We start from the raw sequence: 24,347 nt of genomic DNA on the forward strand, positions 1-24,347 counted from the left end.
ACTGCTCAGATCTCTGCTGCTGGAATATTATATTACAATATATATTACACTCTAAGAAACATGCTGGGTTATGTTCAACCCATGTTTGGGTCAAATATGGACAAACCCAACCACTGGGTTAAATGAAACTATAGGCTGCTGCAGATGAATTATGATCTGGACTGCCAGTGACTGACAGAATGGCTCATGACGGTCTGTGCATTGAGATATTGCTATCAGATGAGCTCATAATAATCCATATGCTTCTAATAAACAAACAAAATAAATAAATGAGCAGCTCTTGTACAGCAGTGTGAAGTGTGAACACAACATTACCGTAACACACACATCAGGATCAGATCTGCGACTCTACTGTCCTCTACTGGAGTCTCGATGAACTGCACTTCTCATAACCCACACAATCATATAATATAATATAATATAATATAATATAATATAATATAATATAATATAATATAATATAATACAATTTAAAAGAAAATAATGTAATAGAAAATAATGCAATGTAATATAATGTGTAATATAATATAATTTATTATAATAAAATATAATGCAACTTAATATAATGTCACATAATAGAAAATATAATATAATATAATATAATATAATATCTTCATGGAGAATCTGCCAGAAACATAAAGATATTTATGATGGTTTATAACTCTGACTTTGAAATGACTCAATAACATCTGTAAGTGTTTTATTGATTAGTAATGTTTCCCTTGCAGATAATAGAAAAGATGAGTAATAAAAATGATATAATGAATGTTTATCCATCATACTTATGCATTAATAGTTCCCTCAACTGTTTAACAATTTATTCTTATTGCTAATAAAATAATTCAGAGTAATAAGATTTGTGAAGAAGCATTATAATAAATTGTTATAATTGTTGTTATTATTAATAAAGTTCTCCGTTTCAGAGGGAAAAACATGTAGTTTGTGGCAGTTCTCGTTTATTAGTACAGCGCTTTTCATAACACACATCATATCAAATGCATGAGTTCATATTACAGTTTACAGTGATCTGATATCAGAGAAATCTACTTAAACAAAATCACAGTTAGCGAAAAATTTATTAATTCAAACAATGTAATAATTGAACGCAGAAACACTGAGCTCATTAGAGTAATGAATACTTGCTTGTTAACAGATGATTATGACATTTAGATTTAAATGTAGCAAATATATTCAAGCTGTGCTCGACTGTGTTTGGTTCAGAGACTTCATCATCCATCAGTTTCGGTTCAGAATATTCCAAGTGTAGTTTATTGATGTTGAGAGCATGAATAACAGAGATTGGTCATGTGGTTGATGTCTGTGAGTGACACCTGTCTCCTCTCCAGCAGAGGGCTCTGCGCATGCGCACTCCACACTGCTGTCAGCGCGTCAGGCTCGCGGATTCAGGCTCGTGCTGGTGAGAAATATTCATTAATATTTGGCAGAGTGTGTGTTCCTGTGTTTAATCTGCTTCACAGGTGTGAGATTGTGTCGTTCAGCACTGTGATGTGTGTGTCGTTCCGGCGCAGCTGCAGTCGTGTGTGTGTGTGTGTGTGTGTGTGTTTGTGTGTTTGTGTTAATGCTGTTCGGCTAATCTGTGTGTTTCTGCTGGTTAAAGGCAGTCCAGATGAACACGTATCGCTCGTGTGTGTTCGGTGTGTGTTCGGTGTGTGTTATTGTGTTTCCCGTCATCTGATGACGCGCGCGCGCGATTGTTACATTGTAACTCTCATCTGATTCTCTCTCAGTGTGTGTGTGTATGTGTGTGTGTGTGTGTGTGTGTGTGTGTTTTTGTGTGTGTTTGTGTGTGTCTGTCATCACATGTGTTTACTTGTTTGTGTGGTGAAGTCGCCATTTTCCTGCTCTCATCATGGATGTTGTTTGTGTGTGTGTGTGTGTGTGTGTGTGAGACTTTAATCATGTATAGTTTCATAGATTCATATCAAACGCTGATCTGAGGGAATAATCGCTGTAGTTTGGAGCTTTAATGCTTGAATCACTCAGAGCTGTTGCACCTGTTGAATTTCACTTTTACTTTCAGATTTTCTATCAATTGTGTATATTCAATATTCAAAGTGTTTGTTGTACAGAAATGTGTTTGTGTAGCTTTAGTTCAGTGTTTGATTTCTACATCAGTGCAGTAATCACTAATGATTCCTGTATTTGCTGTATTGAGCATTATTGGGTAGTTGATGGTTATTAATAAGTGCATTCACTGTTTTTAACCTCTTTGAGCTTTTGTTGCCATTTACTCCATGAATTAATTAATGCAACAAAAGCTTCACATAATCACTCGATTCATACGAGCTTTCACATGTTAAGTTCATCATAATAATAATGAATCATTCACTAGTTTACAGAAACATCACTTCTATAGGGATTCTCTTACCGGTTTCACGACAGATCATCAAGAGTGCACTTCTCTCAAACATCTCAGCATATTGTGTTACTACAATACACACAATACAGCTTTTTTTACTACACAAATAAGTGTTTCATCCATATAAATGTTTCATTCACAGAAACTGTCTTTCATAAAGCGATTACTATCAAACGTTTGATTTATTTGTAGCCTATCTCTTCTCATTAAGTCTAATACATTTATCTATTATTAATACAACTGAACTTAATGGTTAATCAAATAATTTGGTTCACCTTTAGATTTCTGTAGATATTGATGAATGGATTCAGTGAATTATGGATTCAGTAATGTCAGTGTGTTTCCATCTGTAGCCTGTTACTGTAATTTACTGTACACTTGTGTCTTGCATTGTTGAATGAACTGAACTGAAAGAAGATCATATACTGTTGTGTTTCGGTGATTAAACCAAATGTTCTCATTGCGTATTACAATAATCGTGTGTTTGGAACCGTGATTATGGCCTGAAGTGTGTGTGACTGTAATGACCAGCTGTGTTACGAGTGTGATCAGTGAAGCGGATGCTAGCGCTAGTGACGCTAGTAACTGCACGTTTACTCGAGTACTGTACTGAAGTACACTGTTAGAGTATCTGTACTTGAGTATGATTTTTTCTGGAAACGTTGTACTTTAACTTCACTACATCTGAAAGATGAATATCGTCCTCTGACTCCTCTACGTGTCTGTCGAGTCCGTGAGTCGAGACTCTGGTTGTAAAGTCGGGTTGACGCCAGAACTCGACTGATGTTGGTTTCCGACATCAACCCGATGTTCATTCCAGCGTTGGGTTTGCTCTTCTAAATGCGAATGTTGTCGTTGTTTTGGAGCGCACTAGCTTATAGATAACAGTAAGGCTAACATATTCACACTAACAGCCGAATAACTGTAGATATAGCTCTATCCGAGGGATCAGACATGAGTGTGTCCGACAGCGTTGTGGACGTTATTGAGTGACTTATTCAATCCCACTGGAACTGAGTTCTAGAAACACTTCTGATGTTGGTGTGAGGGAAAGCGCAGATTCAGAGTAAGCTACTGTACGTATTACACACAACAATGCAACAATAATTGTCAATAATAATAAGACAATGCACTGACATTTACTGTTTACTTCTGATACTCGAGCGCTTTTAACAGCGAGTTCTTCTACGTAAGGAAGGAAGTGTGTGTGTGTGTGTGTGTGTGTGTCGTCCATCTCTGGGGACAGGAATAGAATCGCTGGTAAAAGTGCTTTAAAATAAACGCGCCGCACCTGTGAAGATGTGTGTGTGTTTGAGTGTGTGTGTGTGTGTGTGTGTGTGTGTATCAGTCATTGGATTAAAGGTTGTTTATGTAGATCAGGAGTTCTGAGAGGTTTCAAGAGTTTCCCTGTTTCAAGTCATTGGATTTTCCCACACAGACAATAAACATGTTTTCGACACACACACACACACACACACACACACACACACACACACACACACACACACACACACACATATAGATGATCTGATGTGGAGACGAGACACAAGCGAGTGTTGCTGAACAATAAAACAGGCACTGAGCAGGAACTGGTGTGTGTGTGTGTGTGTGTGTGTGTGTGTGTGTGTGTGTGTGTGTGTGTGTGTGTGTGTGTGTGTGTGTGTGTGTGTGTGTGTGTAGCCATTCAGAAGGAAACATGTAAACAACTTCCTGCACTAAAAACCAGACAGACAACAGAGACGAGCAGCACTATCTGCCATCATCAGTGAGAGAGTGTGTGTGTGTGTGTGTGTGTGTGTGTGTGTGTGTGTGTGTCTGTGTGTGAATAAATGTGTTTGCTGTAGTGTTTACTGTAGTTTGTAGTGTTTACTGTAGTGTTACTGTAGTTTGTAGTGTTTACTGTAGTGTTTACTGTAGTTTGTAGTGTTTACTGTAGTGTTACTGTAGTTTGTAGTGTTTACTGTAGTGTTACTGTAGTTTGTAGTGTTTACTGTAGTGTTTACTGTAGTTTGTAGTGTTTACTGTAGTGTTACTGTAGTTTGTAGTGTTTACTGTAGTGTTTACTGTAGTTTGTAGTGTTTACTGTAGTGTTACTGTAGTTTGTAGGGTTTACTGTAGTGTTTACTGTAGTTTGTAGTGTTTACTGTAGTGTTTACCGTAGTGTTTGCTGTAGTATTTACCGTAGTGTTTACTGTAGTGTTTACTGTAGTTTGTAGTGTTTACCGTAGTGTTTACTGTAGTGTTTACTGTAGTTTGTAGTGTTTTCTGTAGTGTTTACTGTAGTTTGTAGTGTTTACTGTAGTTTGTAGTGTTTACTGTAGTTTGTAGTGTTTACTGTAGTTTGTAGTGTTTACTGTAGTGTTTACTGTAGTGTTTGCTGTAGTTTGTAGTGTTTACTGTAGTTTGTAGTGTTTACTGTAGTGTTTACTGTAGTGTTTGCTGTAGTGTTTGCTGTAGTTTGTAGTGTTTACTGTAGTTTGTAGTGTTTACCGTAGTGTTTACTGTAGTTTGTAGTGTTTACCGTAGTGTTTACTGTAGTTTGTAGTGTTTACTGTAGTGTTTACTGTAGTGTTTACTGTAGTTTGTAGTGTTTACTGTAGTTTGTAGTGTTTACTGTAGTTTGTAGTTTTTACTGTAGTGTTTACTGTAGTTTGTAGTGTTTACTGTAGTTTGTAGTTTTTACTGTAGTGTTTACTGTAGTTTGTAGTGTTTACTGTAGTTTGTAGTGTTTACTGTAGTTTGTAGTGTTTACTGTAGTGTTTACTGTAGTTTGTAGTGTTTACTGTAGTTTGTAGTGTTTACTGTAGTTTGTAGTGTTTACTGTAGTGTTTACTGTAGTTTGTAGTGTTTACTGTAGTTTGTAGTGTTTACCGTAGTGTTTACTGTAGTTTGTAGTGTTTACTGTAGTTTGTAGTGTTTACTGTAGTTTGTAGTGTTTACTGTAGTTTGTAGTGTTTACTGTAGTGTTTACTGTAGTTTGTAGTGTTTACTGTAGTTTGTAGTGTTTACCGTAGTGTTTACTGTAGTTTGTAGTGTTTACTGTAGTGTTTACTGTAGTGTTTACTGTAGTTTGTAGTGTTTACTGTAGTTTGTAGTGTTTACTGTAGTTTGTAGTTTTTACTGTAGTGTTTACTGTAGTTTGTAGTGTTTACTGTAGTTTGTAGTGTTTACTGTAGTTTGTAGTGTTTACTGTAGTTTGTAGTGTTTACTGTAGTGTTTACTGTAGTTTGTAGTGTTTACTGTAGTTTGTAGTGTTTACTGTAGTGTTTACTGTAGTGTTTACTGTAGTTTGTAGTGTTTACTGTAGTGTTTACTGTAGTTTGTAGTGTTTACTGTAGTTTGTAGTGTTTACTGTAGTGTTTACTGTAGTGTTTACTGTAGTTTGTAGTGTTTACTGTAGTGTTTAGTGTTTACTGTAGTGTTTAGTGTTTACATAGTTTGTACAGTGTTTATAAATTTGTATCGTGCAAATAAATTTGAAAAGAATAGTTTAAAGTTTTGGTAACACTGTATAATAGTGAACTACTTCAGTGAACACACTTCTACAGCAGTTATTAATCTTAGTCAATGTTTGAGCATTTATAATACATTATTAAAGTCAGAAGTTAAATGATTTAATAAACCTCAATAATAGTAATGATATTAACATCCATAACAAACTGTAACAGATGCACTGCTCATTGTTTGGTAATGCTGTGTAAATGTGTTACCAAAGTTGGTTACAGTGTAATTATATATTTAAGTTCTGAGTAATAATAATAATTAACTACATGTACTTACTATAGGGTTTGGTTGAGGATAACCATGTAATTATGCATAATTTACTGTTATTACTATGGTAAGTAAGTACATGTAACGTACAGAGACACTGTAAAAATTGTGTTACTCCAAAGTTTTATTATTATTAGGTTCAAATCTTTTTAAGTTTGTAAAGGTTTTGTTTCATAAAAATCTGTTCATAATGATTGTGTTTTATATCCAAGGCTGAGATGAAGTTCATAATCATCCGTCTTGTATTATACACTCACCTAAAGGATTATTAGGAACACCATACTGATACCGTGTTTGACCCCCTTTCACCTTCAGAACTGCCTTAATTCGTGGCATTGATTCAACAAGGTGCTGAAAGCATTCTTTAGAAATGTTGGCCCATATTGATAGGATAGCATCTTGCAGTTGATGGAGATTTGTGGGATGCACATCCAGGGCACGAAGCTCCCGTTCCACCACATCCCAAAGATGCTCTATTGGGTTGAGATCTGGTGACTGTGGGGGCCATTTTAGTACAGTGAACTCATTGTCATGTTCAAGAAACCAATTTGAAATGATTCGAGCTTTGTGACATGGTGCATTATCCTGCTGGAAGTAGCCATCAGAGGATGGGTACATGGTGGTCATAAAGGGATGGACATGGTCAGAAACCATGCTCAGGTAGGCCGTGGCATTTAAACAATGCTCAACTGGCACTAAGGGGCCTAAAGTGTGCCAAGAAAACATCCCCCACACCATTACACCACCACCACCAGCCTGCACAGTGGTAACAAGGCATGATGGATCCATGTTCTCATTCTGTTTACGCCAAATTCTGACTCTACCATCTGAATGTCTCAACAGAAATCGAGACTCATCAGACCAGGCAACATTTTTCCAGTCTTCAACTGCCCAATTTTAGTGAGCTCGTGCAAATTATAGCCTCTTTTTCCTATTTGTAGTGGAGATGAGTGGTACCCGGTGGGGTCTTCTGCTGTTGTAGCCCATCCGCCTCAAGGTTGTGTGTGTTGTGGCTTCACAAATGCTTTGCTGCATACCTCGGTTGTAACGAGTGGTTATTTCAGTCAAAGTTGCTCTTCTATCAGCTTGAATCAGTCGGCCCATTCTCCTCTGGCCTCTAGCATCAACAAGGCATTTTCGCCCACAGGACTGCCGCATACTGGATGCTTTTCCCTTTTCACACCATTCTTTGTAAACCCTAGAAATGGCTGTGCGTGAAAATCCCAGTAACTGAGCAGATTGTGAAATGAACAGTGGATATGAACAGTGGATATGAACAGTAGATCTGTGGATATGAACAGTGGATATGAACAGTGGATATGAACAGTGGATATGAACAGTGGATATGAACAGTGGTTATGAACAGTGGATATGAACAGTGGATATGAACAGTGGATATGAACAGTGGATATGAACAGTGGATATGAACAGTGGATATGAACAGTGGTTATGAACAGTGGATATGAACAGTGGATATGAACAGTAGATCTGTGGATATGAACAGTGGATATGAACAGTGGATATGAACAGTAGATCTGTGGATATGAACAGTGGATATGAACAGTAGATCTGTGGATATGAACAGTGGATATGAACAGTAGATCTGTGGATATGAACAGTGGATATGAACAGTGGATATGAACAGTAGATCTGTGGATATGAACAGTGGATATGAACAGTGGATATGAACAGTGGATATGAACAGTGGATATGAACAGTGGATATGAACAGTGGATATGAACAGTAGATCTGTGGATATGAACAGTGGATATGAACAGTGGATATGAACAGTAGATCTGTGGATATGAACAGTGGATATGAACAGTGGATATGAACAGTAGATCTGTGGATATGAACAGTGGATATGAACAGTGGATATGAACAGTAGATCTGTGGATATGAACAGTGGATATGAACAGTGGATATGAACAGTAGATCTGTGGATATGAACAGTGGATATGAACAGTGGATATGAACAGTAGATCTGTGGATATGAACAGTGGATATGAACAGTGGATATGAACAGTAGATCTGTGGATATGAACAGTGGATATGAACAGTGGATATGAACAGTGGATATGAACAGTGGATATGAACAGTGGTTATGAACAGTGGTTATGAACAGTGGATATGAACAGTGGATATGAACAGTGGATATGAACAGTGGATATGAACAGTGGATATGAACAGTGGATATGAACAGTGGTTATGAACAGTGGATATGAACAGTGGATATGAACAGTAGATCTGTGGATATGAACAGTGGATATGAACAGTGGATATGAACAGTAGATCTGTGGATATGAACAGTGGATATGAACAGTAGATCTGTGGATATGAACAGTGGATATGAACAGTGGATATGAACAGTAGATCTGTGGATATGAACAGTGGATATGAACAGTGGATATGAACAGTGGATATGAACAGTGGATATGAACAGTGGATATGAACAGTGGATATGAACAGTGGATATGAACAGTGGATATGAACAGTAGATCTGTGGATATGAACAGTGGATATGAACAGTGGATATGAACAGTAGATCTGTGGATATGAACAGTGGATATGAACAGTGGATATGAACAGTAGATCTGTGGATATGAACAGTGGATATGAACAGTGGATATGAACAGTAGATCTGTGGATATGAACAGTGGATATGAACAGTGGATATGAACAGTGGTTATGAACAGTGGTTATGAACAGTGGTTATGAACAGTGGATATGAACAGTGGATATGAACAGTGGATATGAACAGTAGATCTGTGGATATGAACAGTGGATATGAACAGTGGATATGAACAGTAGATCTGTGGATATGAACAGTGGATATGAACAGTGGATATGAACAGTAGATCTGTGGATATGAACAGTGGATATGAACAGTGGATATGAACAGTGGATATGAACAGTGGATATGAACAGTAGATCTGTGGATATGAACAGTGGATATGAACAGTGGATATGAACAGTGGATATGAACAGTGGATATGAACAGTGGATATGAACAGTGGATATGAACAGTAGATCTGTGGATATGAACAGTGGATATGAACAGTGGATATGAACAGTAGATCTGTGGATATGAACAGTGGATATGAACAGTGGATATGAACAGTAGATCTGTGGATATGAACAGTGGATATGAACAGTGGATATGAACAGTGGTTATGAACAGTGGTTATGAACAGTGGTTATGAACAGTGGATATGAACAGTGGATATGAACAGTGGATATGAACAGTAGATCTGTGGATATGAACAGTGGATATGAACAGTGGATATGAACAGTAGATCTGTGGATATGAACAGTGGATATGAACAGTGGATATGAACAGTAGATCTGTGGATATGAACAGTGGATATGAACAGTGGTTATGAACAGTAGATCTGTGGATATGAACAGTGGATATGAACAGTGGATATGAACAGTAGATCTGTGGATATGAACAGTGGATATGAACAGTAGATCTGTGGATATGAACAGTGGATATGAACAGTAGATCTGTGGATATGAACAGTGGATATGAACAGTGGTGGTTATGAACAGTGGATATGAACAGTGGATATGAACAGTAGATCTGTGGATATGAACAGTGGATATGAACAGTGGATATGAACAGTAGATCTGTGGATATGAACAGTGGATATGAACAGTAGATCTGTGGATATGAACAGTGGATATGAACAGTAGATCTGTGGATATGAACAGTGGATATGAACAGTGGTTATGAACAGTGGATATGAACAGTGGATATGAACAGTAGATCTGTGGATATGAACAGTGGTTATGAACAGTGGTTATGAACAGTGGATATGAACAGTGGATATGAACAGTGGATATGAACAGTAGATCTGTGGATATGAACAGTGGATATGAACAGTGGATATGAACAGTGGATATGAACAGTGGATATGAACAGTGGATATGAACAGTGGATATGAACAGTGGATATGAACAGTAGATCTGTGGATATGAACAGTGGTTATGAACAGTGGATATGAACAGTAGATCTGTGGATATGAACAGTGGATATGAACAGTGGATATGAACAGTAGATCTGTGGATATGAACAGTGGATATGAACAGTGGATATGAACAGTGGTTATGAACAGTGGTTATGAACAGTGGATATGAACAGTGGATATGAACAGTAGATCTGTGGATATGAACAGTGGATATGAACAGTGGATATGAACAGTAGATCTGTGGATATGAACAGTGGATATGAACAGTGGATATGAACAGTGGATATGAACAGTAGATCTGTGGATATGAACAGTGGATATGAACAGTGGTTATGAACAGTAGATCTGTGGATATGAACAGTGGATATGAACAGTAGATCTGTGGATATGAACAGTGGATATGAACAGTGGATATGAACAGTAGATCTGTGGATATGAACAGTGGATATGAACAGTAGATCTGTGGATATGAACAGTGGATATGAACAGTAGATCTGTGGATATGAACAGTGGATATGAACAGTGGATATGAACAGTAGATCTGTGGATATGAACAGTGGATATGAACAGTAGATCTGTGGATATGAACAGTGGATATGAACAGTAGATCTGTGGATATGAACAGTGGATATGAACAGTGGATATGAACAGTGGTTATGAACAGTGGTTATGAACAGTGGATATGAACAGTGGATATGAACAGTGGATATGAACAGTGGTTATGAACAGTGGTTATGAACAGTGGATATGAACAGTGGATATGAACAGTGGATATGAACAGTGGTTATGAACAGTGGATATGAACAGTGGTTATGAACAGTGGTTATGAACAGTGGATATGAACAGTGGTGGTTATGAACAGTGGATATGAACAGTGGTTATGAACAGTAGATCTGTGGATATGAACAGTGGATATGAACAGTGGATATGAACAGTGGATATGAACAGTGGATATGAACAGTGGTTATGAACAGTGGATATGAACAGTGGATATGAACAGTGGATATGAACAGTGGATATGAACAGTGGATATGAACAGTGGTTATGAACAGTGGTTATGAACAGTGGTGGTTATGAACAGTGGATATGAACAGTGGATATGAACAGTGGATATGAACAGTGGATATGAACAGTGGTTATGAACAGTGGTTATGAACAGTGGTTATGAACAGTGGTGGTTATGAACAGTGGATATGAACAGTGGTTATGAACAGTAGATCTGTGGATATGAACAGTGGATATGAACAGTGGATATGAACAGTGGATATGAACAGTGGATATGAACAGTGGTTATGAACAGTGGATATGAACAGTGGATATGAACAGTGGATATGAACAGTGGATATGAACAGTGGATATGAACAGTGGTTATGAACAGTGGATATGAACAGTGGATATGAACAGTGGATATGAACAGTGGATATGAACAGTGGATATGAACAGTGGATATGAACAGTAGATCTGTGGATATGAACAGTGGATATGAACAGTGGATATGAACAGTGGATATGAACAGTGGTTATGAACAGTGGATATGAACAGTGGATATGAACAGTGGATATGAACAGTAGATCTGTGGATATGAACAGTGGATATGAACAGTGGTTATGAACAGTGGTTATGAACAGTGGTTATGAACAGTGGATATGAACAGTGGTTATGAACAGTGGATATGAACAGTGGTTATGAACAGTGGATATGAACAGTGGATATGAACAGTGGTTATGAACAGTGGATATGAACAGTGGATATGAACAGTGGATATGAACCGAGAATCACGTGTTTGCTCTTGTTTCAGCGCTTCATAAAGCTGGAGCGATCGCATGTTTGATGTCTCAGACTGATAGAGATCTGTGTGTGATCTGTGGTTTGTGCTTTGCTTCATGTATTTGAAATGTTTTTCTTCACTTTATCACGAGAGCTTCTCTTCTCTTCCTCGTCAGACGTTTAGTGTGTTTATTACGTTTAATCGTGTGTTTAAATATTTCCGCACGTGCTTTAGTGAATGTTAATCCTCTCTGAACGTCTCTGTCGACGAGATTCAAATCACAGGAGTTTTCCTCTGGCGCTCGTGTTCAAATCATTAAACCTTCATTAAGAGGGTCAAAACTCTCATCCAAACCTTTCTTCTGTGGAGATATTGTAAAGAAAGCTTCATAACAGCAGTGCATATCTATATTTAAAGCATAAGAGTTCATTAAACAGTGAGTTGAACTGGTTTTCAGAAGCGATTCAACCAGTTCAAAAAGATCTGAATCCAAAGATTGATTCGTTCATAAATCAGACGAACTGACTCTAAAGAGTCACATGACTTGAGTTCTGGTAAATGAGTCATTTGTTGTGATGCTTGATGGGGCTTTTGGATCTCGAACACTTCAGTCCCTCTTCCAGCTCGTGCTTCAAAACTTCTCCTTTCCACAGAAGAAAGAAACTCCGACAGGACTGATGATGTCTGAGTGAACTGTTCGCTCGGATCTGTCTGTGTGTGTGAGCGTCTGAGAATGACGGATTCACTCCACAATATTTCCATTGTTTGTGATTTCAATGGGAGGAAAGAAAAGCGTAGTTTGTGTGTGACAGAAATATCAGCGAGTTCTGCTGACGTCAACGCTTGTTTTCCTGAAGGCCTGCGAGAGTGAAGCATGCTGGGAGATTCTGCTATATCACAGTCTGGGAAAAGATGTTGCTCACTGTTTCCATGCGGACGAAACTGAGATTCAGAAGAGAAGTTAGATGGGATTAATCGTTAAAAGAACACAATCTTGATTCAAACACTCATGCGATCTTATTCCTAAATGAAAGTGATTCGTCTCTGTCCATTAAACAGTCAGATCCGTGTTCTGATCCAGAGAGAGACGCTTTTCAGCACACAATATCATCATTTATGTGCTACAATAATTCAGATCATCACAGAAGTTTATAGTTCATAAATAAACACTGATGTCAGAATTTATTATTTGTGATTGAATCATTAATTCAAGAGATTCGTTCAGAAATGCTGATTCATCCAGTAATGAAACGAGTCACTGAATCATTAATTCAAACTGATTTTTTTAAATATAATTCATTCAAATTAATTTAACATTTTAAATAGATGGCAGCAATTAACATTTAGTCAGAACCTCTATGAACTTCCATGTTTGAAAAAAAATCATGATTTTCAGCTTCCAGAATCATGCAGCTCAGTCTTAATATTTAGCTTTTAGTTTTTAGCTTTTTAGTTTGTTTAATTTTTGTCATTTTTGTTTAATTTTCTTTAGTTATTTTTATTAGTGTTTTTTTTAAATATTGCAATTTAGAGGTTTAATTTATTTTTATTTCTATTTTATTTTTATTTATTTCCATTTAATAATTCTAGTGCTACAATTTGAACTTATTTCAGTTTATTGTCAAAGCAACATTTCTAATTTTCATTTAGTTTTTCAAGTAATATTTAATTTTATTTTTATGCTCTATTTCAATTTACAAAACCGTTTTGAATAGTTTGTTTGAGTGTGTTAGTTGAATATCGAGATGAATTGAGTTTCTGGTCTTATGTTGATGTCAGCTCCGGCTTCATGGCTCTTTACTGCTTTATTTATTGGTTATTTATTTTTTAATGCTGCTTTTTGTTTTTGTGCAGAAACACACTGAATAATTCATGTTTCTCTCTGTGACACACACACTCCTTTTACAGTGGAATTACTTCTCTTTTCATTTTAGCTAAAGTTTTAGTGATTGGAGTTTCTGCAGGAAATAACCGTCATGTGGACATCATCATCATCTGACAGACTGACCTCAAAAACAAGCGTTACAGTAGCAAAGAGGAATACAGTAGAGTCAAAACTGACGTCTTCACTAACATAGTTCACATAGTAAAAGCAACAATTAAAAACAAATGAAAAAGTTGCCACAGCCGTTATTCATTTTACATTCATACAATAATATTGAATATCTGTCCACTTTTCTGACTGCATTTGATAGCTTGAAAAAGTAAAGTACACAGTATTGGATAGTTTTCTCTATAAAGAATTTAGCAAGCAAACTATTTTTTCCCCCCATTTTCAAATTTAGTAAATAGGCAAGTTGAAGAGAAAAGACATTTAATGTTGCATTGAAATAATATTTGAATAGTCATATTGTGTAGTTATGCTTAGAATAGTTTTATTTGTGCTGATAATGCAATGAAACAGACTGTCAATCAAAGAAATTATAAACAAATGCAAAAACGAGAAAACCAGTGAAATATCAATAACTGATTGTTTTAGTGAATCTGTTCTTTTTCCTGTCAGCATTTTGTTTTTCTATGCATTTTTTTTTTTGCATTGTAAAATAAAACCTGTAGTTTGTCAGATAAATAGGCCTACCTGAACCCAAGTTTAGCGTTTCGTTCTTCCCTCATATTTAAAATATTGCAAAAAAAAAAAAAAATTTAATATTTTCCTCATAATGTGATAGTTTATATAACTTTTTACAAATATTTTTATTATATTTAATATTATAATATTATTATATACTATATTTATACTATTATGTTTTATTTTTATAATAATATTCTATTATTATATTTATAATATAATATTGTTATATTATATTTCAAATATTCTTTATTGCTGCCTTATATTTGTTATATTATGTTTAAAAGCATTTCTATATTAAATTTTAAAAGTGTGTTTTATAGATCTGGATTAGTAATTCAATTAAATCTTAAAAAGACATGGCTATTTTTTAATGAATATATATTTTATCAGGTAAAAATTAAATTAAAAGTAAAATTTATGTTTTTTAATTACTTATTTCTGATATGCAGTAAATCCTGAATGACTGGAAAAGTTAAAAAGAGCAGAACGTTCAGCTGGAAATCCTGAAATATAAATGTTGCTTTTTGAGATTTTAAAAGAACTTTTGAAACTGAAGTGAATCAGCCTGAAGATTGGTTCTGATGTTCGTCTGATGTTTGTCAGTGTGTCGTGTGTTTCGTCAGCTTGTGAATCATAATCTCTCTGGATCTGTTGGTAATTCCAGTGATCTCATCAATCCTGACCGAATCTGTGACTCACGTCTGGTGTTTTCATCTCGTTCGTTCCTTCACGCTCATCAGGGACTTTCAGAAGATCCTCCATCTCATGCCGGGCGTACACCAAAGGATTTTCACAGTCCCAGACTAAAGACCGGCATTTTTTAGGAATCTTACTGGAGTCTCGGCGCGCTCCCGTCGTCTCGATCGTTAAATGTGAGGTGATAATCTGCAGTCGGCGACCCGATTTATGCCCGTCTTTCTCTAGTCTTTCATATCAAACATGTTTGATATTATCGCAAGTCTTAGCGTAGTCATAGTGACGTAAAACAATCAACAACCAATAAATTCGCTACCTTTGCTGTGAGTATTGTCCATTCTCTGTATTCTATAGTAGGTATCCTTTCTTGTATTATGTACCCTCGAATATTCACTGTGAAACACTTGTTCATAATTTCAACACAGCATTTAAAATTATACCCTTTCAAGATATTTAGTTCAAACTATTGTTCTCATCATATAATGATATAGATTCATAACCCCCATATACAGTCATGTGAAAAAGTTAGGTCATCCCATTAAATAGTCAACTCTTTATTAAGAAATGTTCACATAACAATGTCTAATTTGATTTTTTTTTCATTCCTGGAAAAGAAAGTGATTTATTGTAATTAAACAATACCATCAAACAAATCACCATTAAATTGTGGAATGGCTGATGTCAAAGTCCTTTGATATCTTTTTAAATCCTTTTCCACACTCATAAGCAGTGTGGGGGAAATATATGGGGGTTATGTACCCTCAAATTTATTATTTGTCCTAATTTATTCCTCCTCAAAAAATGCATTCTTTTAAAATTACATTTCACAGAGAGTCTTAAAAAGGCCTTCCTTATTTTTAAATAGTTTAGTTAAATCACTGGGTTCTTCAGTATTGTTCAAATTGTTATTACATGTCCATATGTTGAAAAATAGACAGGCTTTCGTGGTGTCCTATTTTTTTCACATGACTGTATGGTTGCCTTTATATAATTTAATAATAATGATAATTTATTGTTCATATTATTATTATTTTAATTATTATTTAATGATGATAATCACATAATTTGGACAGTGACTCCCACCCCCTGCAGAACACCATCACTGCACTGAGCAGCTCCTTTAGCGATAGACTCCTTCACCCCAAATGTGTGAAGGAGAGATCTTATCTGATATACCACCACTGTAGGCCTACCTTCAGAAATATTTTGGATCATGCAACATAATGTGATACATGTTGATATCTAACTTTAGCTGCTTCTCCTCCATTTTTGTTAAATCACTGCTGAGCATGATTGGAGGAATTTGGTGGGAATAAAAAGCTAAAATAATCTAGTTGTAGTCTTGTAAATAGTGTCACTACAAGATTCAATGTTTGTAAAATCTTTAGTCTGAGACTAAAAACTGTGAACCCCAAGTCTTTAGATGTGAGCTGATAATCTTATAAAGTCTTTTCTAAATCTTTTCAAAGTCTTTAGGTGTACAGAAAGCATGCGTCAGTCTTCAGTCTGACTTTAGTCTTCAGTCTTCAGTCTTCAGTCTTCAGTCTGTCTTCAGTCTTCAGTCTTTAGTCTTCAGTCTGACTTCAGTCTGACTTCAGTCTTCAGTCTGTCTTCAGTCAGTCTTCAGTCAGTCTTCAGTCTGTCTTCAGTCTGTCTTCAGTCTGTCTTCAGTCTGTCTTCAGTCTGTCTTCAGTCTGTCTTCAGTCTTTAGTCTTCAGTCTCCAGTCTTTAGTCTTCAATCTGACTTTAGTCTTCAGTCTTCAGTCAGTCTTCAGTCAGTCTTCAGTTTTCAGTCTTCAGTCTTCAGTATTCAGTCTTTAGTCTTTAGTCTTCAGTCTTCAGTCTTTAGTCTTCAATCTGACTTTAGTCTTCAGTCAGTCTTCAGTCTGACTTTAGTCTTCAGTCTTCAGTCTGTCTTCAGTCTTCAGTCTTCAGTCTTCAGTCTTTAGTCTTTAGTCTTCAGTCTTTAGTCTTCAGTCTGACTTCAGTCTTCAGTCTGTCTTCAGTCTTCAGTCAGTCTTCAGTCTGACTTCAGTCTTCAGTCTGTCTTCAGTCTTCAGTCAGTCTTCAGTCTGACTTAAGTCTTCAGTCTTCAGTCTTCAGTCTGTCTTCAGTCTTCAGTCTGTCTTCAGTCAGTCTTCAGTCTTCAGTCAGTCTTCAGTTTTCAGTCTTCAGTATTCAGTCTTAAGTCTTTAGTCTTCAGTCTTCAGTCTCCAGTCAGTCTTCAGTCTTTAGTCTTCAGTCTCCAGTAGAGCCGGCTGTATTTCACGGTTCAGTTTGATTTCCTTTCACAAGCTTGCGATTTGATTCAGTTCTGATTTGATCTGATTCGGTGTCGATTGGATATCAGGTACAGTGTTTTTTTCTCAAGGACAGAAATCTTAAATCTTTAAACATTAAATTAATAACTTTTTAATCACCTAATTATGCTTCTTGTTTTTTTAAACAAACGTTTAGGCGGTGGCTGTCATAAACATTTGTTTACATGTCGGATTTATTCAAACATACTTTAAATATTGAATATGAATATGTAAATGTATCAGAACGCTCCTTTCTCAAGTATTTTTCTAGATGACTATCGAGTTTATGGTCGCTGAATGGCTTTAAATGTGACGTTACGTGACAATATTGCTCTCCAGCTGTTTCACTGATATCTTTCTGTGGTTGAAACACTGACTTCATGAGACATGATTCACTTCTGGAAGTTGTTCTGAATCTTTCAACATTCGGTTGATGATCGGGGCAGTCGGTCTCGCCGTATTAAAGAGAGACAAACACACATTATAAAATCGACAGAATTTGAAAGCTGAGACTGTTTGACATCAGAAGTATTACAGATTATTGTGATTATTGGATGGCAGTGGAAGTTTTGTTTATGTTTGATGGAGGATTTATTTCCACGGATGTCAGAATCATTTCCACACGCGTCTGTTTCATTCGTTCTGATGGATGAGTCTGTGAAACGGCAGTAATCTGATGTTGATGGTCTCTTTCAGGTCCTGTGAATGTGTGCTCTGGTCATGGACAGATGAAGCATGTGTTTGAGTCGGACGCTTGCGGGATGAAACCCTGACCGGATATCAGCCGGTCAGTTTATTTATTATGGACTCATGATGATGCTGGAGCTTTATTTGTGTTATGAAATATGAACAGATTCATCACAGCTAGAGATCATGTTTATGTCTCTAGACACGGGTCAAAATGTGAAACTAAAGTCATGAAATAGCTTTTTAGTGTTTTTAGGTTGTAATACAATACAAGCTCGATAATACATTTATATAAATGTTTACATTTAATATGTTTATACATTTGTTGTCAACACAAGAAACTCCCTGCTGTTTTCTGACACAAATGGTCTACGGTGTAATGTTTGAAAATAAGAAAATGAAGACATAAAGATTAGTAGATGTACTGAAAAATAAATAAATCAATGAATATATATATAATTTAAATACTCTATTACTTAATTTTACATTACTGTAGTAATAGTTCTTATATTGTTCATTTTATTTGATAATACTAGTAATAATAATTAATAAATTATAGTTATGTGGTTTAAATATGGTTTCAAATTGTTTGAAAAATGAAGTGATAACATGCACAGCTTTAATGCAATTAAATGCATACAGTAAATGTATGATAATGATTTCTGGAGGATCATGTGACACTGAAGACTGGAGTAATGATTGATTTGATCACAGGAATAAATTACACTTTACTGTATATTCACATAGAGAACAGCTGATTTACATTACAGTAATATTTCACTGTTTTTACTGTGTTTTTGATGAAACATACGCAGCTCTGAGCAGAAGACACTGAGTTAATGCTCTGATGACGAGGGTTGTTTGTGTCCGTAGAGTCGATCTCTAATGATGCAGAGCGACGACCGCAAGAGAAAGAAACCGAGTTTGAACCCCAGAAGCGTATCAGAAGAGTACAGTCTGCGTGTGAGTACCGTGACCTCTGACATCTGACCTCTGACCTCCAGCGAATCAGTGACGAGACTTTCTTCTTCCTCCTCAGGAGCGACCGAAAGACGACGCCACCAAGATGAAGAATAAAGTTTCCACTTCTCAAGGTAAAAATGAATTCTGTATCTGAAATAGTCATAATAAACACAAGCGCTTTAGTTCCCGTCCACTTTTTCAGCGTTTGTTCCGGAAGTATTTTTTCCATTCATTTTTCACATGGGGATTTTTTAAAAAGTCATAAACCAGCTATGAGGAGAATCACAGCATTACAAACTTTGATTTGAAGCAAAAAAGTAAGAACTACAAGAAAGAACTACAATCCCATGAAGCATGATATATACAACTATTCATTTAAACGTGTTGATTATATAGGCCTATATTTAAAACAATATATAACAACAAGTTTATTGCAAAATATGCGTCTATATACACATATTTAAATATTCTGAGATCGACTCGATTACGTCATTCACTCTTTTGCTTGTTTTGACTCTCTAATTGGTGGAATTTTCTGCACAGCATCATGGGTAATGTAGTTTTTCAGCACAAATTCCGATGATTTTTTTCTTTAAATGAGTTGAAATAATGTGGGCTGACGGCTTCAACAGACGCAAAACCCATCGATTAACAGCCTCGCTCGCAGTAAGGCTGTCTTCGTTAACAGCCTCGTCTCTCGCAGTAAGGCTGTCTTCGTTAACAAGCTCGTCGCTCGCAGTAAGGCTGTCTTCGTTAACAACCTCGTCTCTCGCAGTAAGGCTGTCTTCGTTAACAGCCTCGTCTCTCGCAGTAAGGCTGTCTTCGTTAACAGCCTCGTCGCTCGCAGTAAGGCTGTCTTCGTTAACAGCCTCGTCGCTCGCAGTAAGGCTGTCTTCGTTAACAACCTCGTCGCTCGCAGTAAGGCTGTCTTCGTTAACAACCTCGTCGCTCGCAGTAAGGCTGTCTTCGTTAACAACCTCGTCGCTCGCAGTAAGGCTGTCTTCGTTAACAACCTCGTCTCTCGCAGTAAGGCTGTCTTCGTTAACAGCCTCGTCGCTCGCAGTAAGGCTGTCTTCGTTAACAACCTCGTCGCTCGCAGTAAGGCTGTCTTCGTTAACAGCCTCGTCTCTCGCAGTAAGGCTGTCTTCGTTAACAAGCTCGTCGCTCGCAGTAAGGCTGTCTTCGTTAACAAGCTCGTCGCTCGCAGTAAGGCTGTCTTCGTTAACAACCTCGTCTCTCGCAGTAAGGCTGTCTTCGTTAACAGCCTCGTCTCTCGCAGTAAGGCTGTCTTCGTTAACAACCTCGTCTCTCGCAGTAAGGCTGTCTTCGTTAACAGCCTCGTCGCTCGCAGTAAGGCTGTCTTCGTTAACAACCTCGTCGCTCGCAGTAAGGCTGTCTTCGTTAACAGCCTCGTCTCTCGCAGTAAGGCTGTCTTCGTTAACAAGCTCGTCGCTCGCAGTAAGGCTGTCTTCGTTAACAAGCTCGTCGCTCGCAGTAAGGCTGTCTTCGTTAACAACCTCGTCTCTCGCAGTAAGGCTGTCTTCGTTAACAACCTCGTCGCTCGCAGTAAGGCTGTCTTCGTTAACAGCCTCGTCTCTCGCAGTAAGGCTGTCTTCGTTAACAACCTCGTCGCTCGCAGTAAGGCTGTCTTCGTTAACAGCCTCGTCTCTCGCAGTAAGGCTGTCTTCGTTAACAGCCTCGTCGCTCGCAGTAAGGCTGTCTTCGTTAACAACCTCGTCGCTCGCAGTAAGGCTGTCTTCGTTAACAAGCTCGTCGCTCGCAGTAAGGCTGTCTTCGTTAACAGCCTCGTCGCTCGCAGTAAGGCTGTCTTCGTTAACAACCTCGTCGCTCGCAGTAAGGCTGTCTTCGTTAACAAGCTCGTCGCTCGCAGTAAGGCTGTCTTCGTTAACAACCTCGTCTCTCGCAGTAAGGCTGTCTTCGTTAACAGCCTCGTCTCTCGCAGTAAGGCTGTCTTCGTTAACAGCCTCGTCTCTCGCAGTAAGGCTGTCTTCGTTAACAGCCTCGTCGCTCGCAGTAAGGCTGTCTTCGTTAACAGCCTCGTCGCTCGCAGTAAGGCTGTCTTCGTTAACAACCTCGTCGCTCGCAGTAAGGCTGTCTTCGTTAACAACCTCGTCTCTCGCAGTAAGGCTGTCTTCGTTAACAGCCTCGTCGCTCGCAGTAAGGCTGTCTTCGTTAACAACCTCGTCGCTCGCAGTAAGGCTGTCTTCGTTAACAAGCTCGTCGCTCGCAGTAAGGCTGTCTTCGTTAACAACCTCGTCTCTCGCAGTAAGGCTGTCTTCGTTAACAGCCTCGTCTCTCGCAGTAAGGCTGTCTTCGTTAACAGCCTCGTCGCTCGCAGTAAGGCTGTCTTCGTTAACAGCCTCGTCGCTCGCAGTAAGGCTGTCTTCGTTAACAACCTCGTCGCTCGCAGTAAGGCTGTCTTCGTTAACAGCCTCGTCTCTCGCAGTAAGGCTGTCTTCGTTAACAGCCTCGTCTCTCGCAGTAAGGCTGTCTTCGTTAACAGCCTCGTCTCTCGCAGTAAGGCTGTCTTCGTTAACAACCTCGTCGCTCGCAGTAAGGCTGTCTTCGTTAACAGCCTCGTCTCTCGCAGTAAGGCTGTCTTCGTTAACAGCCTCGTCTCTCGCAGTAAGGCTGTCTTCGTTAACAACCTCGTCGCTCGCAGTAAGGCTGTCTTCGTTAACAACCTCGTCGCTCGCAGTAAGGCTGTCTTCGTTAACAGCCTCGTCTCTCGCAGTAAGGCTGTCTTCGTTAACAGCCTCGTCGCTCGCAGTAAGGCTGTCTTCGTTAACAACCTCGTCGCTCGCAGTAAGGCTGTCTTCGTTAACAGCCTCGTCTCTCGCAGTAAGGCTGTCTTCGTTAACAACCTCGTCACTCGCAGTAAGGCTGTCTTCGTTAACAACCTCGTCGCTCGCAGTAAGGCTGTCTTCGTTAACAGCCTCGTCGCTCGCAGTAAGGCTGTCTTCGTTAACAACCTCGTCTCTCGCAGTAAGGCTGTCTTCGTTAACAACCTCGTCGCTCGCAGTAAGGCTGTCTTCGTTAACAGCCTCGTCGCTCGCAGTAAGGCTGTCTTCGTTAACAACCTCGTCGCTCGCAGTAAGGCTGTCTTCGTTAACAGCCTCGTCTCTCGCAGTAAGGCTGTCTTCGTTAACAGCCTCGTCTCTCGCAGTAAGGCTGTCTTCGTTAACAACCTCGTCGCTCGCAGTAAGGCTGTCTTCGTTAACAGCCTCGTCTCTCGCAGTAAGGCTGTCTTCGTTAACAGCCTCGTCTCTCGCAGTAAGGCTGTCTTCGTTAACAGCCTCGTCGCTCGCAGTAAGGCTGTCTTCGTTAACAACCTCGTCGCTCGCAGTAAGGCTGTCTTCGTTAACAGCCTCGTCGCTCGCAGTAAGGCTGTCTTCGTTAACAACCTCGTCTCTCGCAGTAAGGCTGTCTTCGTTAACAGCCTCGTCGCTCGCAGTAAGGCTGTCTTCGTTAACAGCCTCGTCGCTCGCAGTAAGGCTGTCTTCGTTAACAGCCTCGTCTCTCGCAGTAAGGCTGTCTTCGTTAACAGCCTCGTCGCTCGCAGTAAGGCTGTCTTCGTTAACAGCCTCGTCTCTTGCAGTAAGGCTGTCTTCGTTTACAACCTCGTCTCTCGCAGTAAGGCTGTCTTCGTTAACAGCCTCGTCGCTCGCAGTAAGGCTGTCTTCGTTAACAACCTCGTCTCTCGCAGTAAGGCTGTCTTCGTTAACAGCCTCGTCGCTCGCAGTAAGGCTGTCTTCGTTAACAGCCTCGTCGCTCGCAGTAAGGCTGTCTTCGTTTACAACCTCGTCGCTCGCAGTAAGGCTGTCTTCGTTAACAACCTCGTCGCTCGCAGTAAGGCTGTCTTCGTTAACAAGCTCGTCGCTCGCAGTAAGGCTGTCTTCGTTAACAACCTCGTCGCTCGCAGTAAGGCTGTCTTCGTTAACAACCTCGTCGCTCGCAGTAAGGCTGTCTTCGTTAACAACCTCGTCGCTCGCAGTAAGGCTGTCTTCTTTACAACCTCGTCGCTCGCAGTAAGGCTGTCTTCGTTAACAACCTCGTCGCTCGCAGTAAGGCTGTCTTCGTTAACAACCTCGTCGCTCGCAGTAAGGCTGTCTTCGTTAACAACCTCGTCGCTCGCAGTAAGGCTGTCTTCGTTAACAACCTCGTCGCTCGCAGTAAGGCTGTCTTCGTTAACAACCTCGTCACTCACAGTAAGGCTGTCTTCGTTAAAGATCTGTTGCCCTATGGAGAAAATGAAGTGTTTTACTTCCGGAAGCGAGTGTTATTGCTAGTGCACTCCATCCAGAACTCTCTGACAGCATTGATGTTTGTTGTATTGTATGTTTTGAATAATTGAGTGTGTGTGTGTGTGTGTGTGTGTGTGCCAGCAGTGAGTGGGAAGAAGAAGCCATGGTCCTGGGATCAGTATCTGGAGGACGAGAGAGCCGAAGCAGCGCCTCTGGAGCTCTTCACTGAGGTACAACTGATGATGAAGATGATGATGATGATGATGATAATTAGACATGCTTTTTGATTAATAAACTAGATTAAAGAATTTCATAGATTAAAAAACTATGAAAATGAAACGACGACTCGATACCAAGAATCAACTCTTCCAGATGTTTGACCGATCGTTTAATCATATCTCCTGACCTGCACTCATGATGCTGTAGTTATTGGTTTGATTCGCATAAACTGAAACTTAAACCTTGAATGGATAAAAGCATCTGCCAAATGCAGAAATGTTATGGCTGTTTTAGACTAGATTATAATGGAGGATAAATATGACATGAAACCCCATATTGTGTAAATGGTTTCACTTTCTAACGTGATAAAAATATGAGGCTGGCTGTGATTTGGTTTCTATGGAAGCTTGAGTGTGTGTGTGTGTGTGTGTGTGTGTGTGTGAGAGAGAGAGTGAGAGAGAGTGTGAGATGGAGTGTGTGAGTGAGTGTGTGAGTGAGTGTGTGAGTGAGTGTGTGTGTGAGTGAGTGTGTGAGTGAGTGTGTGAGTGAGTGTGTGAGTGAGTGTGTGAGTGAGTGTGTGAGTGAGTGTGTGAGTGAGTGAGTGTGTGAGTGAGTGTGTGAGTGAGTGTGTGAGTGAGTGTGTGAGTGAGTGTGTGAGTGAGTGTGTGAGTGAGTGTGTGAGTGAGTGAGTGTGTGAGTGAGTGTGTGAGTTTGTTTGAGTGAGTGTGTGTGTGTGTGTGTGTGTGTGTGTGTGT

At 38.8% G+C, this 24,347-nt stretch overlaps 1 protein-coding gene across 9 annotated transcripts in view; it reads left to right on the forward strand.

Annotated features, from left to right (window-relative positions):
• Positions 1–1,332: 1,332 nt before the first annotated feature.
• Positions 1,333–24,347, forward strand: part of l3mbtl4 (L3MBTL histone methyl-lysine binding protein 4) — a 70,500-nt gene continuing 47,485 nt past the window's right edge. For 4 of the 9 annotated variants that reach the window (XR_013820122.1, XR_013820123.1, XR_013820124.1 and 1 more), the window contains exons 1-5: positions 1,333–1,417; positions 18,155–18,245; positions 19,019–19,108; positions 19,185–19,239; positions 23,515–23,603. Coding sequence is in view for 6 of the 9 variants with exons in the window: in XM_079862484.1 (XP_079718610.1) it covers positions 19,031–19,108; positions 19,185–19,239; positions 23,515–23,603 (222 nt within the window). In the remaining 3 variants the exon portion in view is untranslated. Of the gene's footprint in view, positions 1,418–18,154; positions 18,246–19,018; positions 19,109–19,184; positions 19,240–23,514; positions 23,604–24,347 lie in introns of those variants that run through there. The other 5 variants (XM_079862486.1, XM_079862485.1, XM_079862487.1 and 2 more) reach the window with 5 other exon arrangements.

The sequence above is a fragment of the Squalius cephalus genome (assembly GCF_949319135.1).
Source record: "Squalius cephalus genome assembly, chromosome: 25".
NCBI classification, from domain to species: Eukaryota; Metazoa; Chordata; class Actinopteri; order Cypriniformes; family Leuciscidae; genus Squalius; species Squalius cephalus.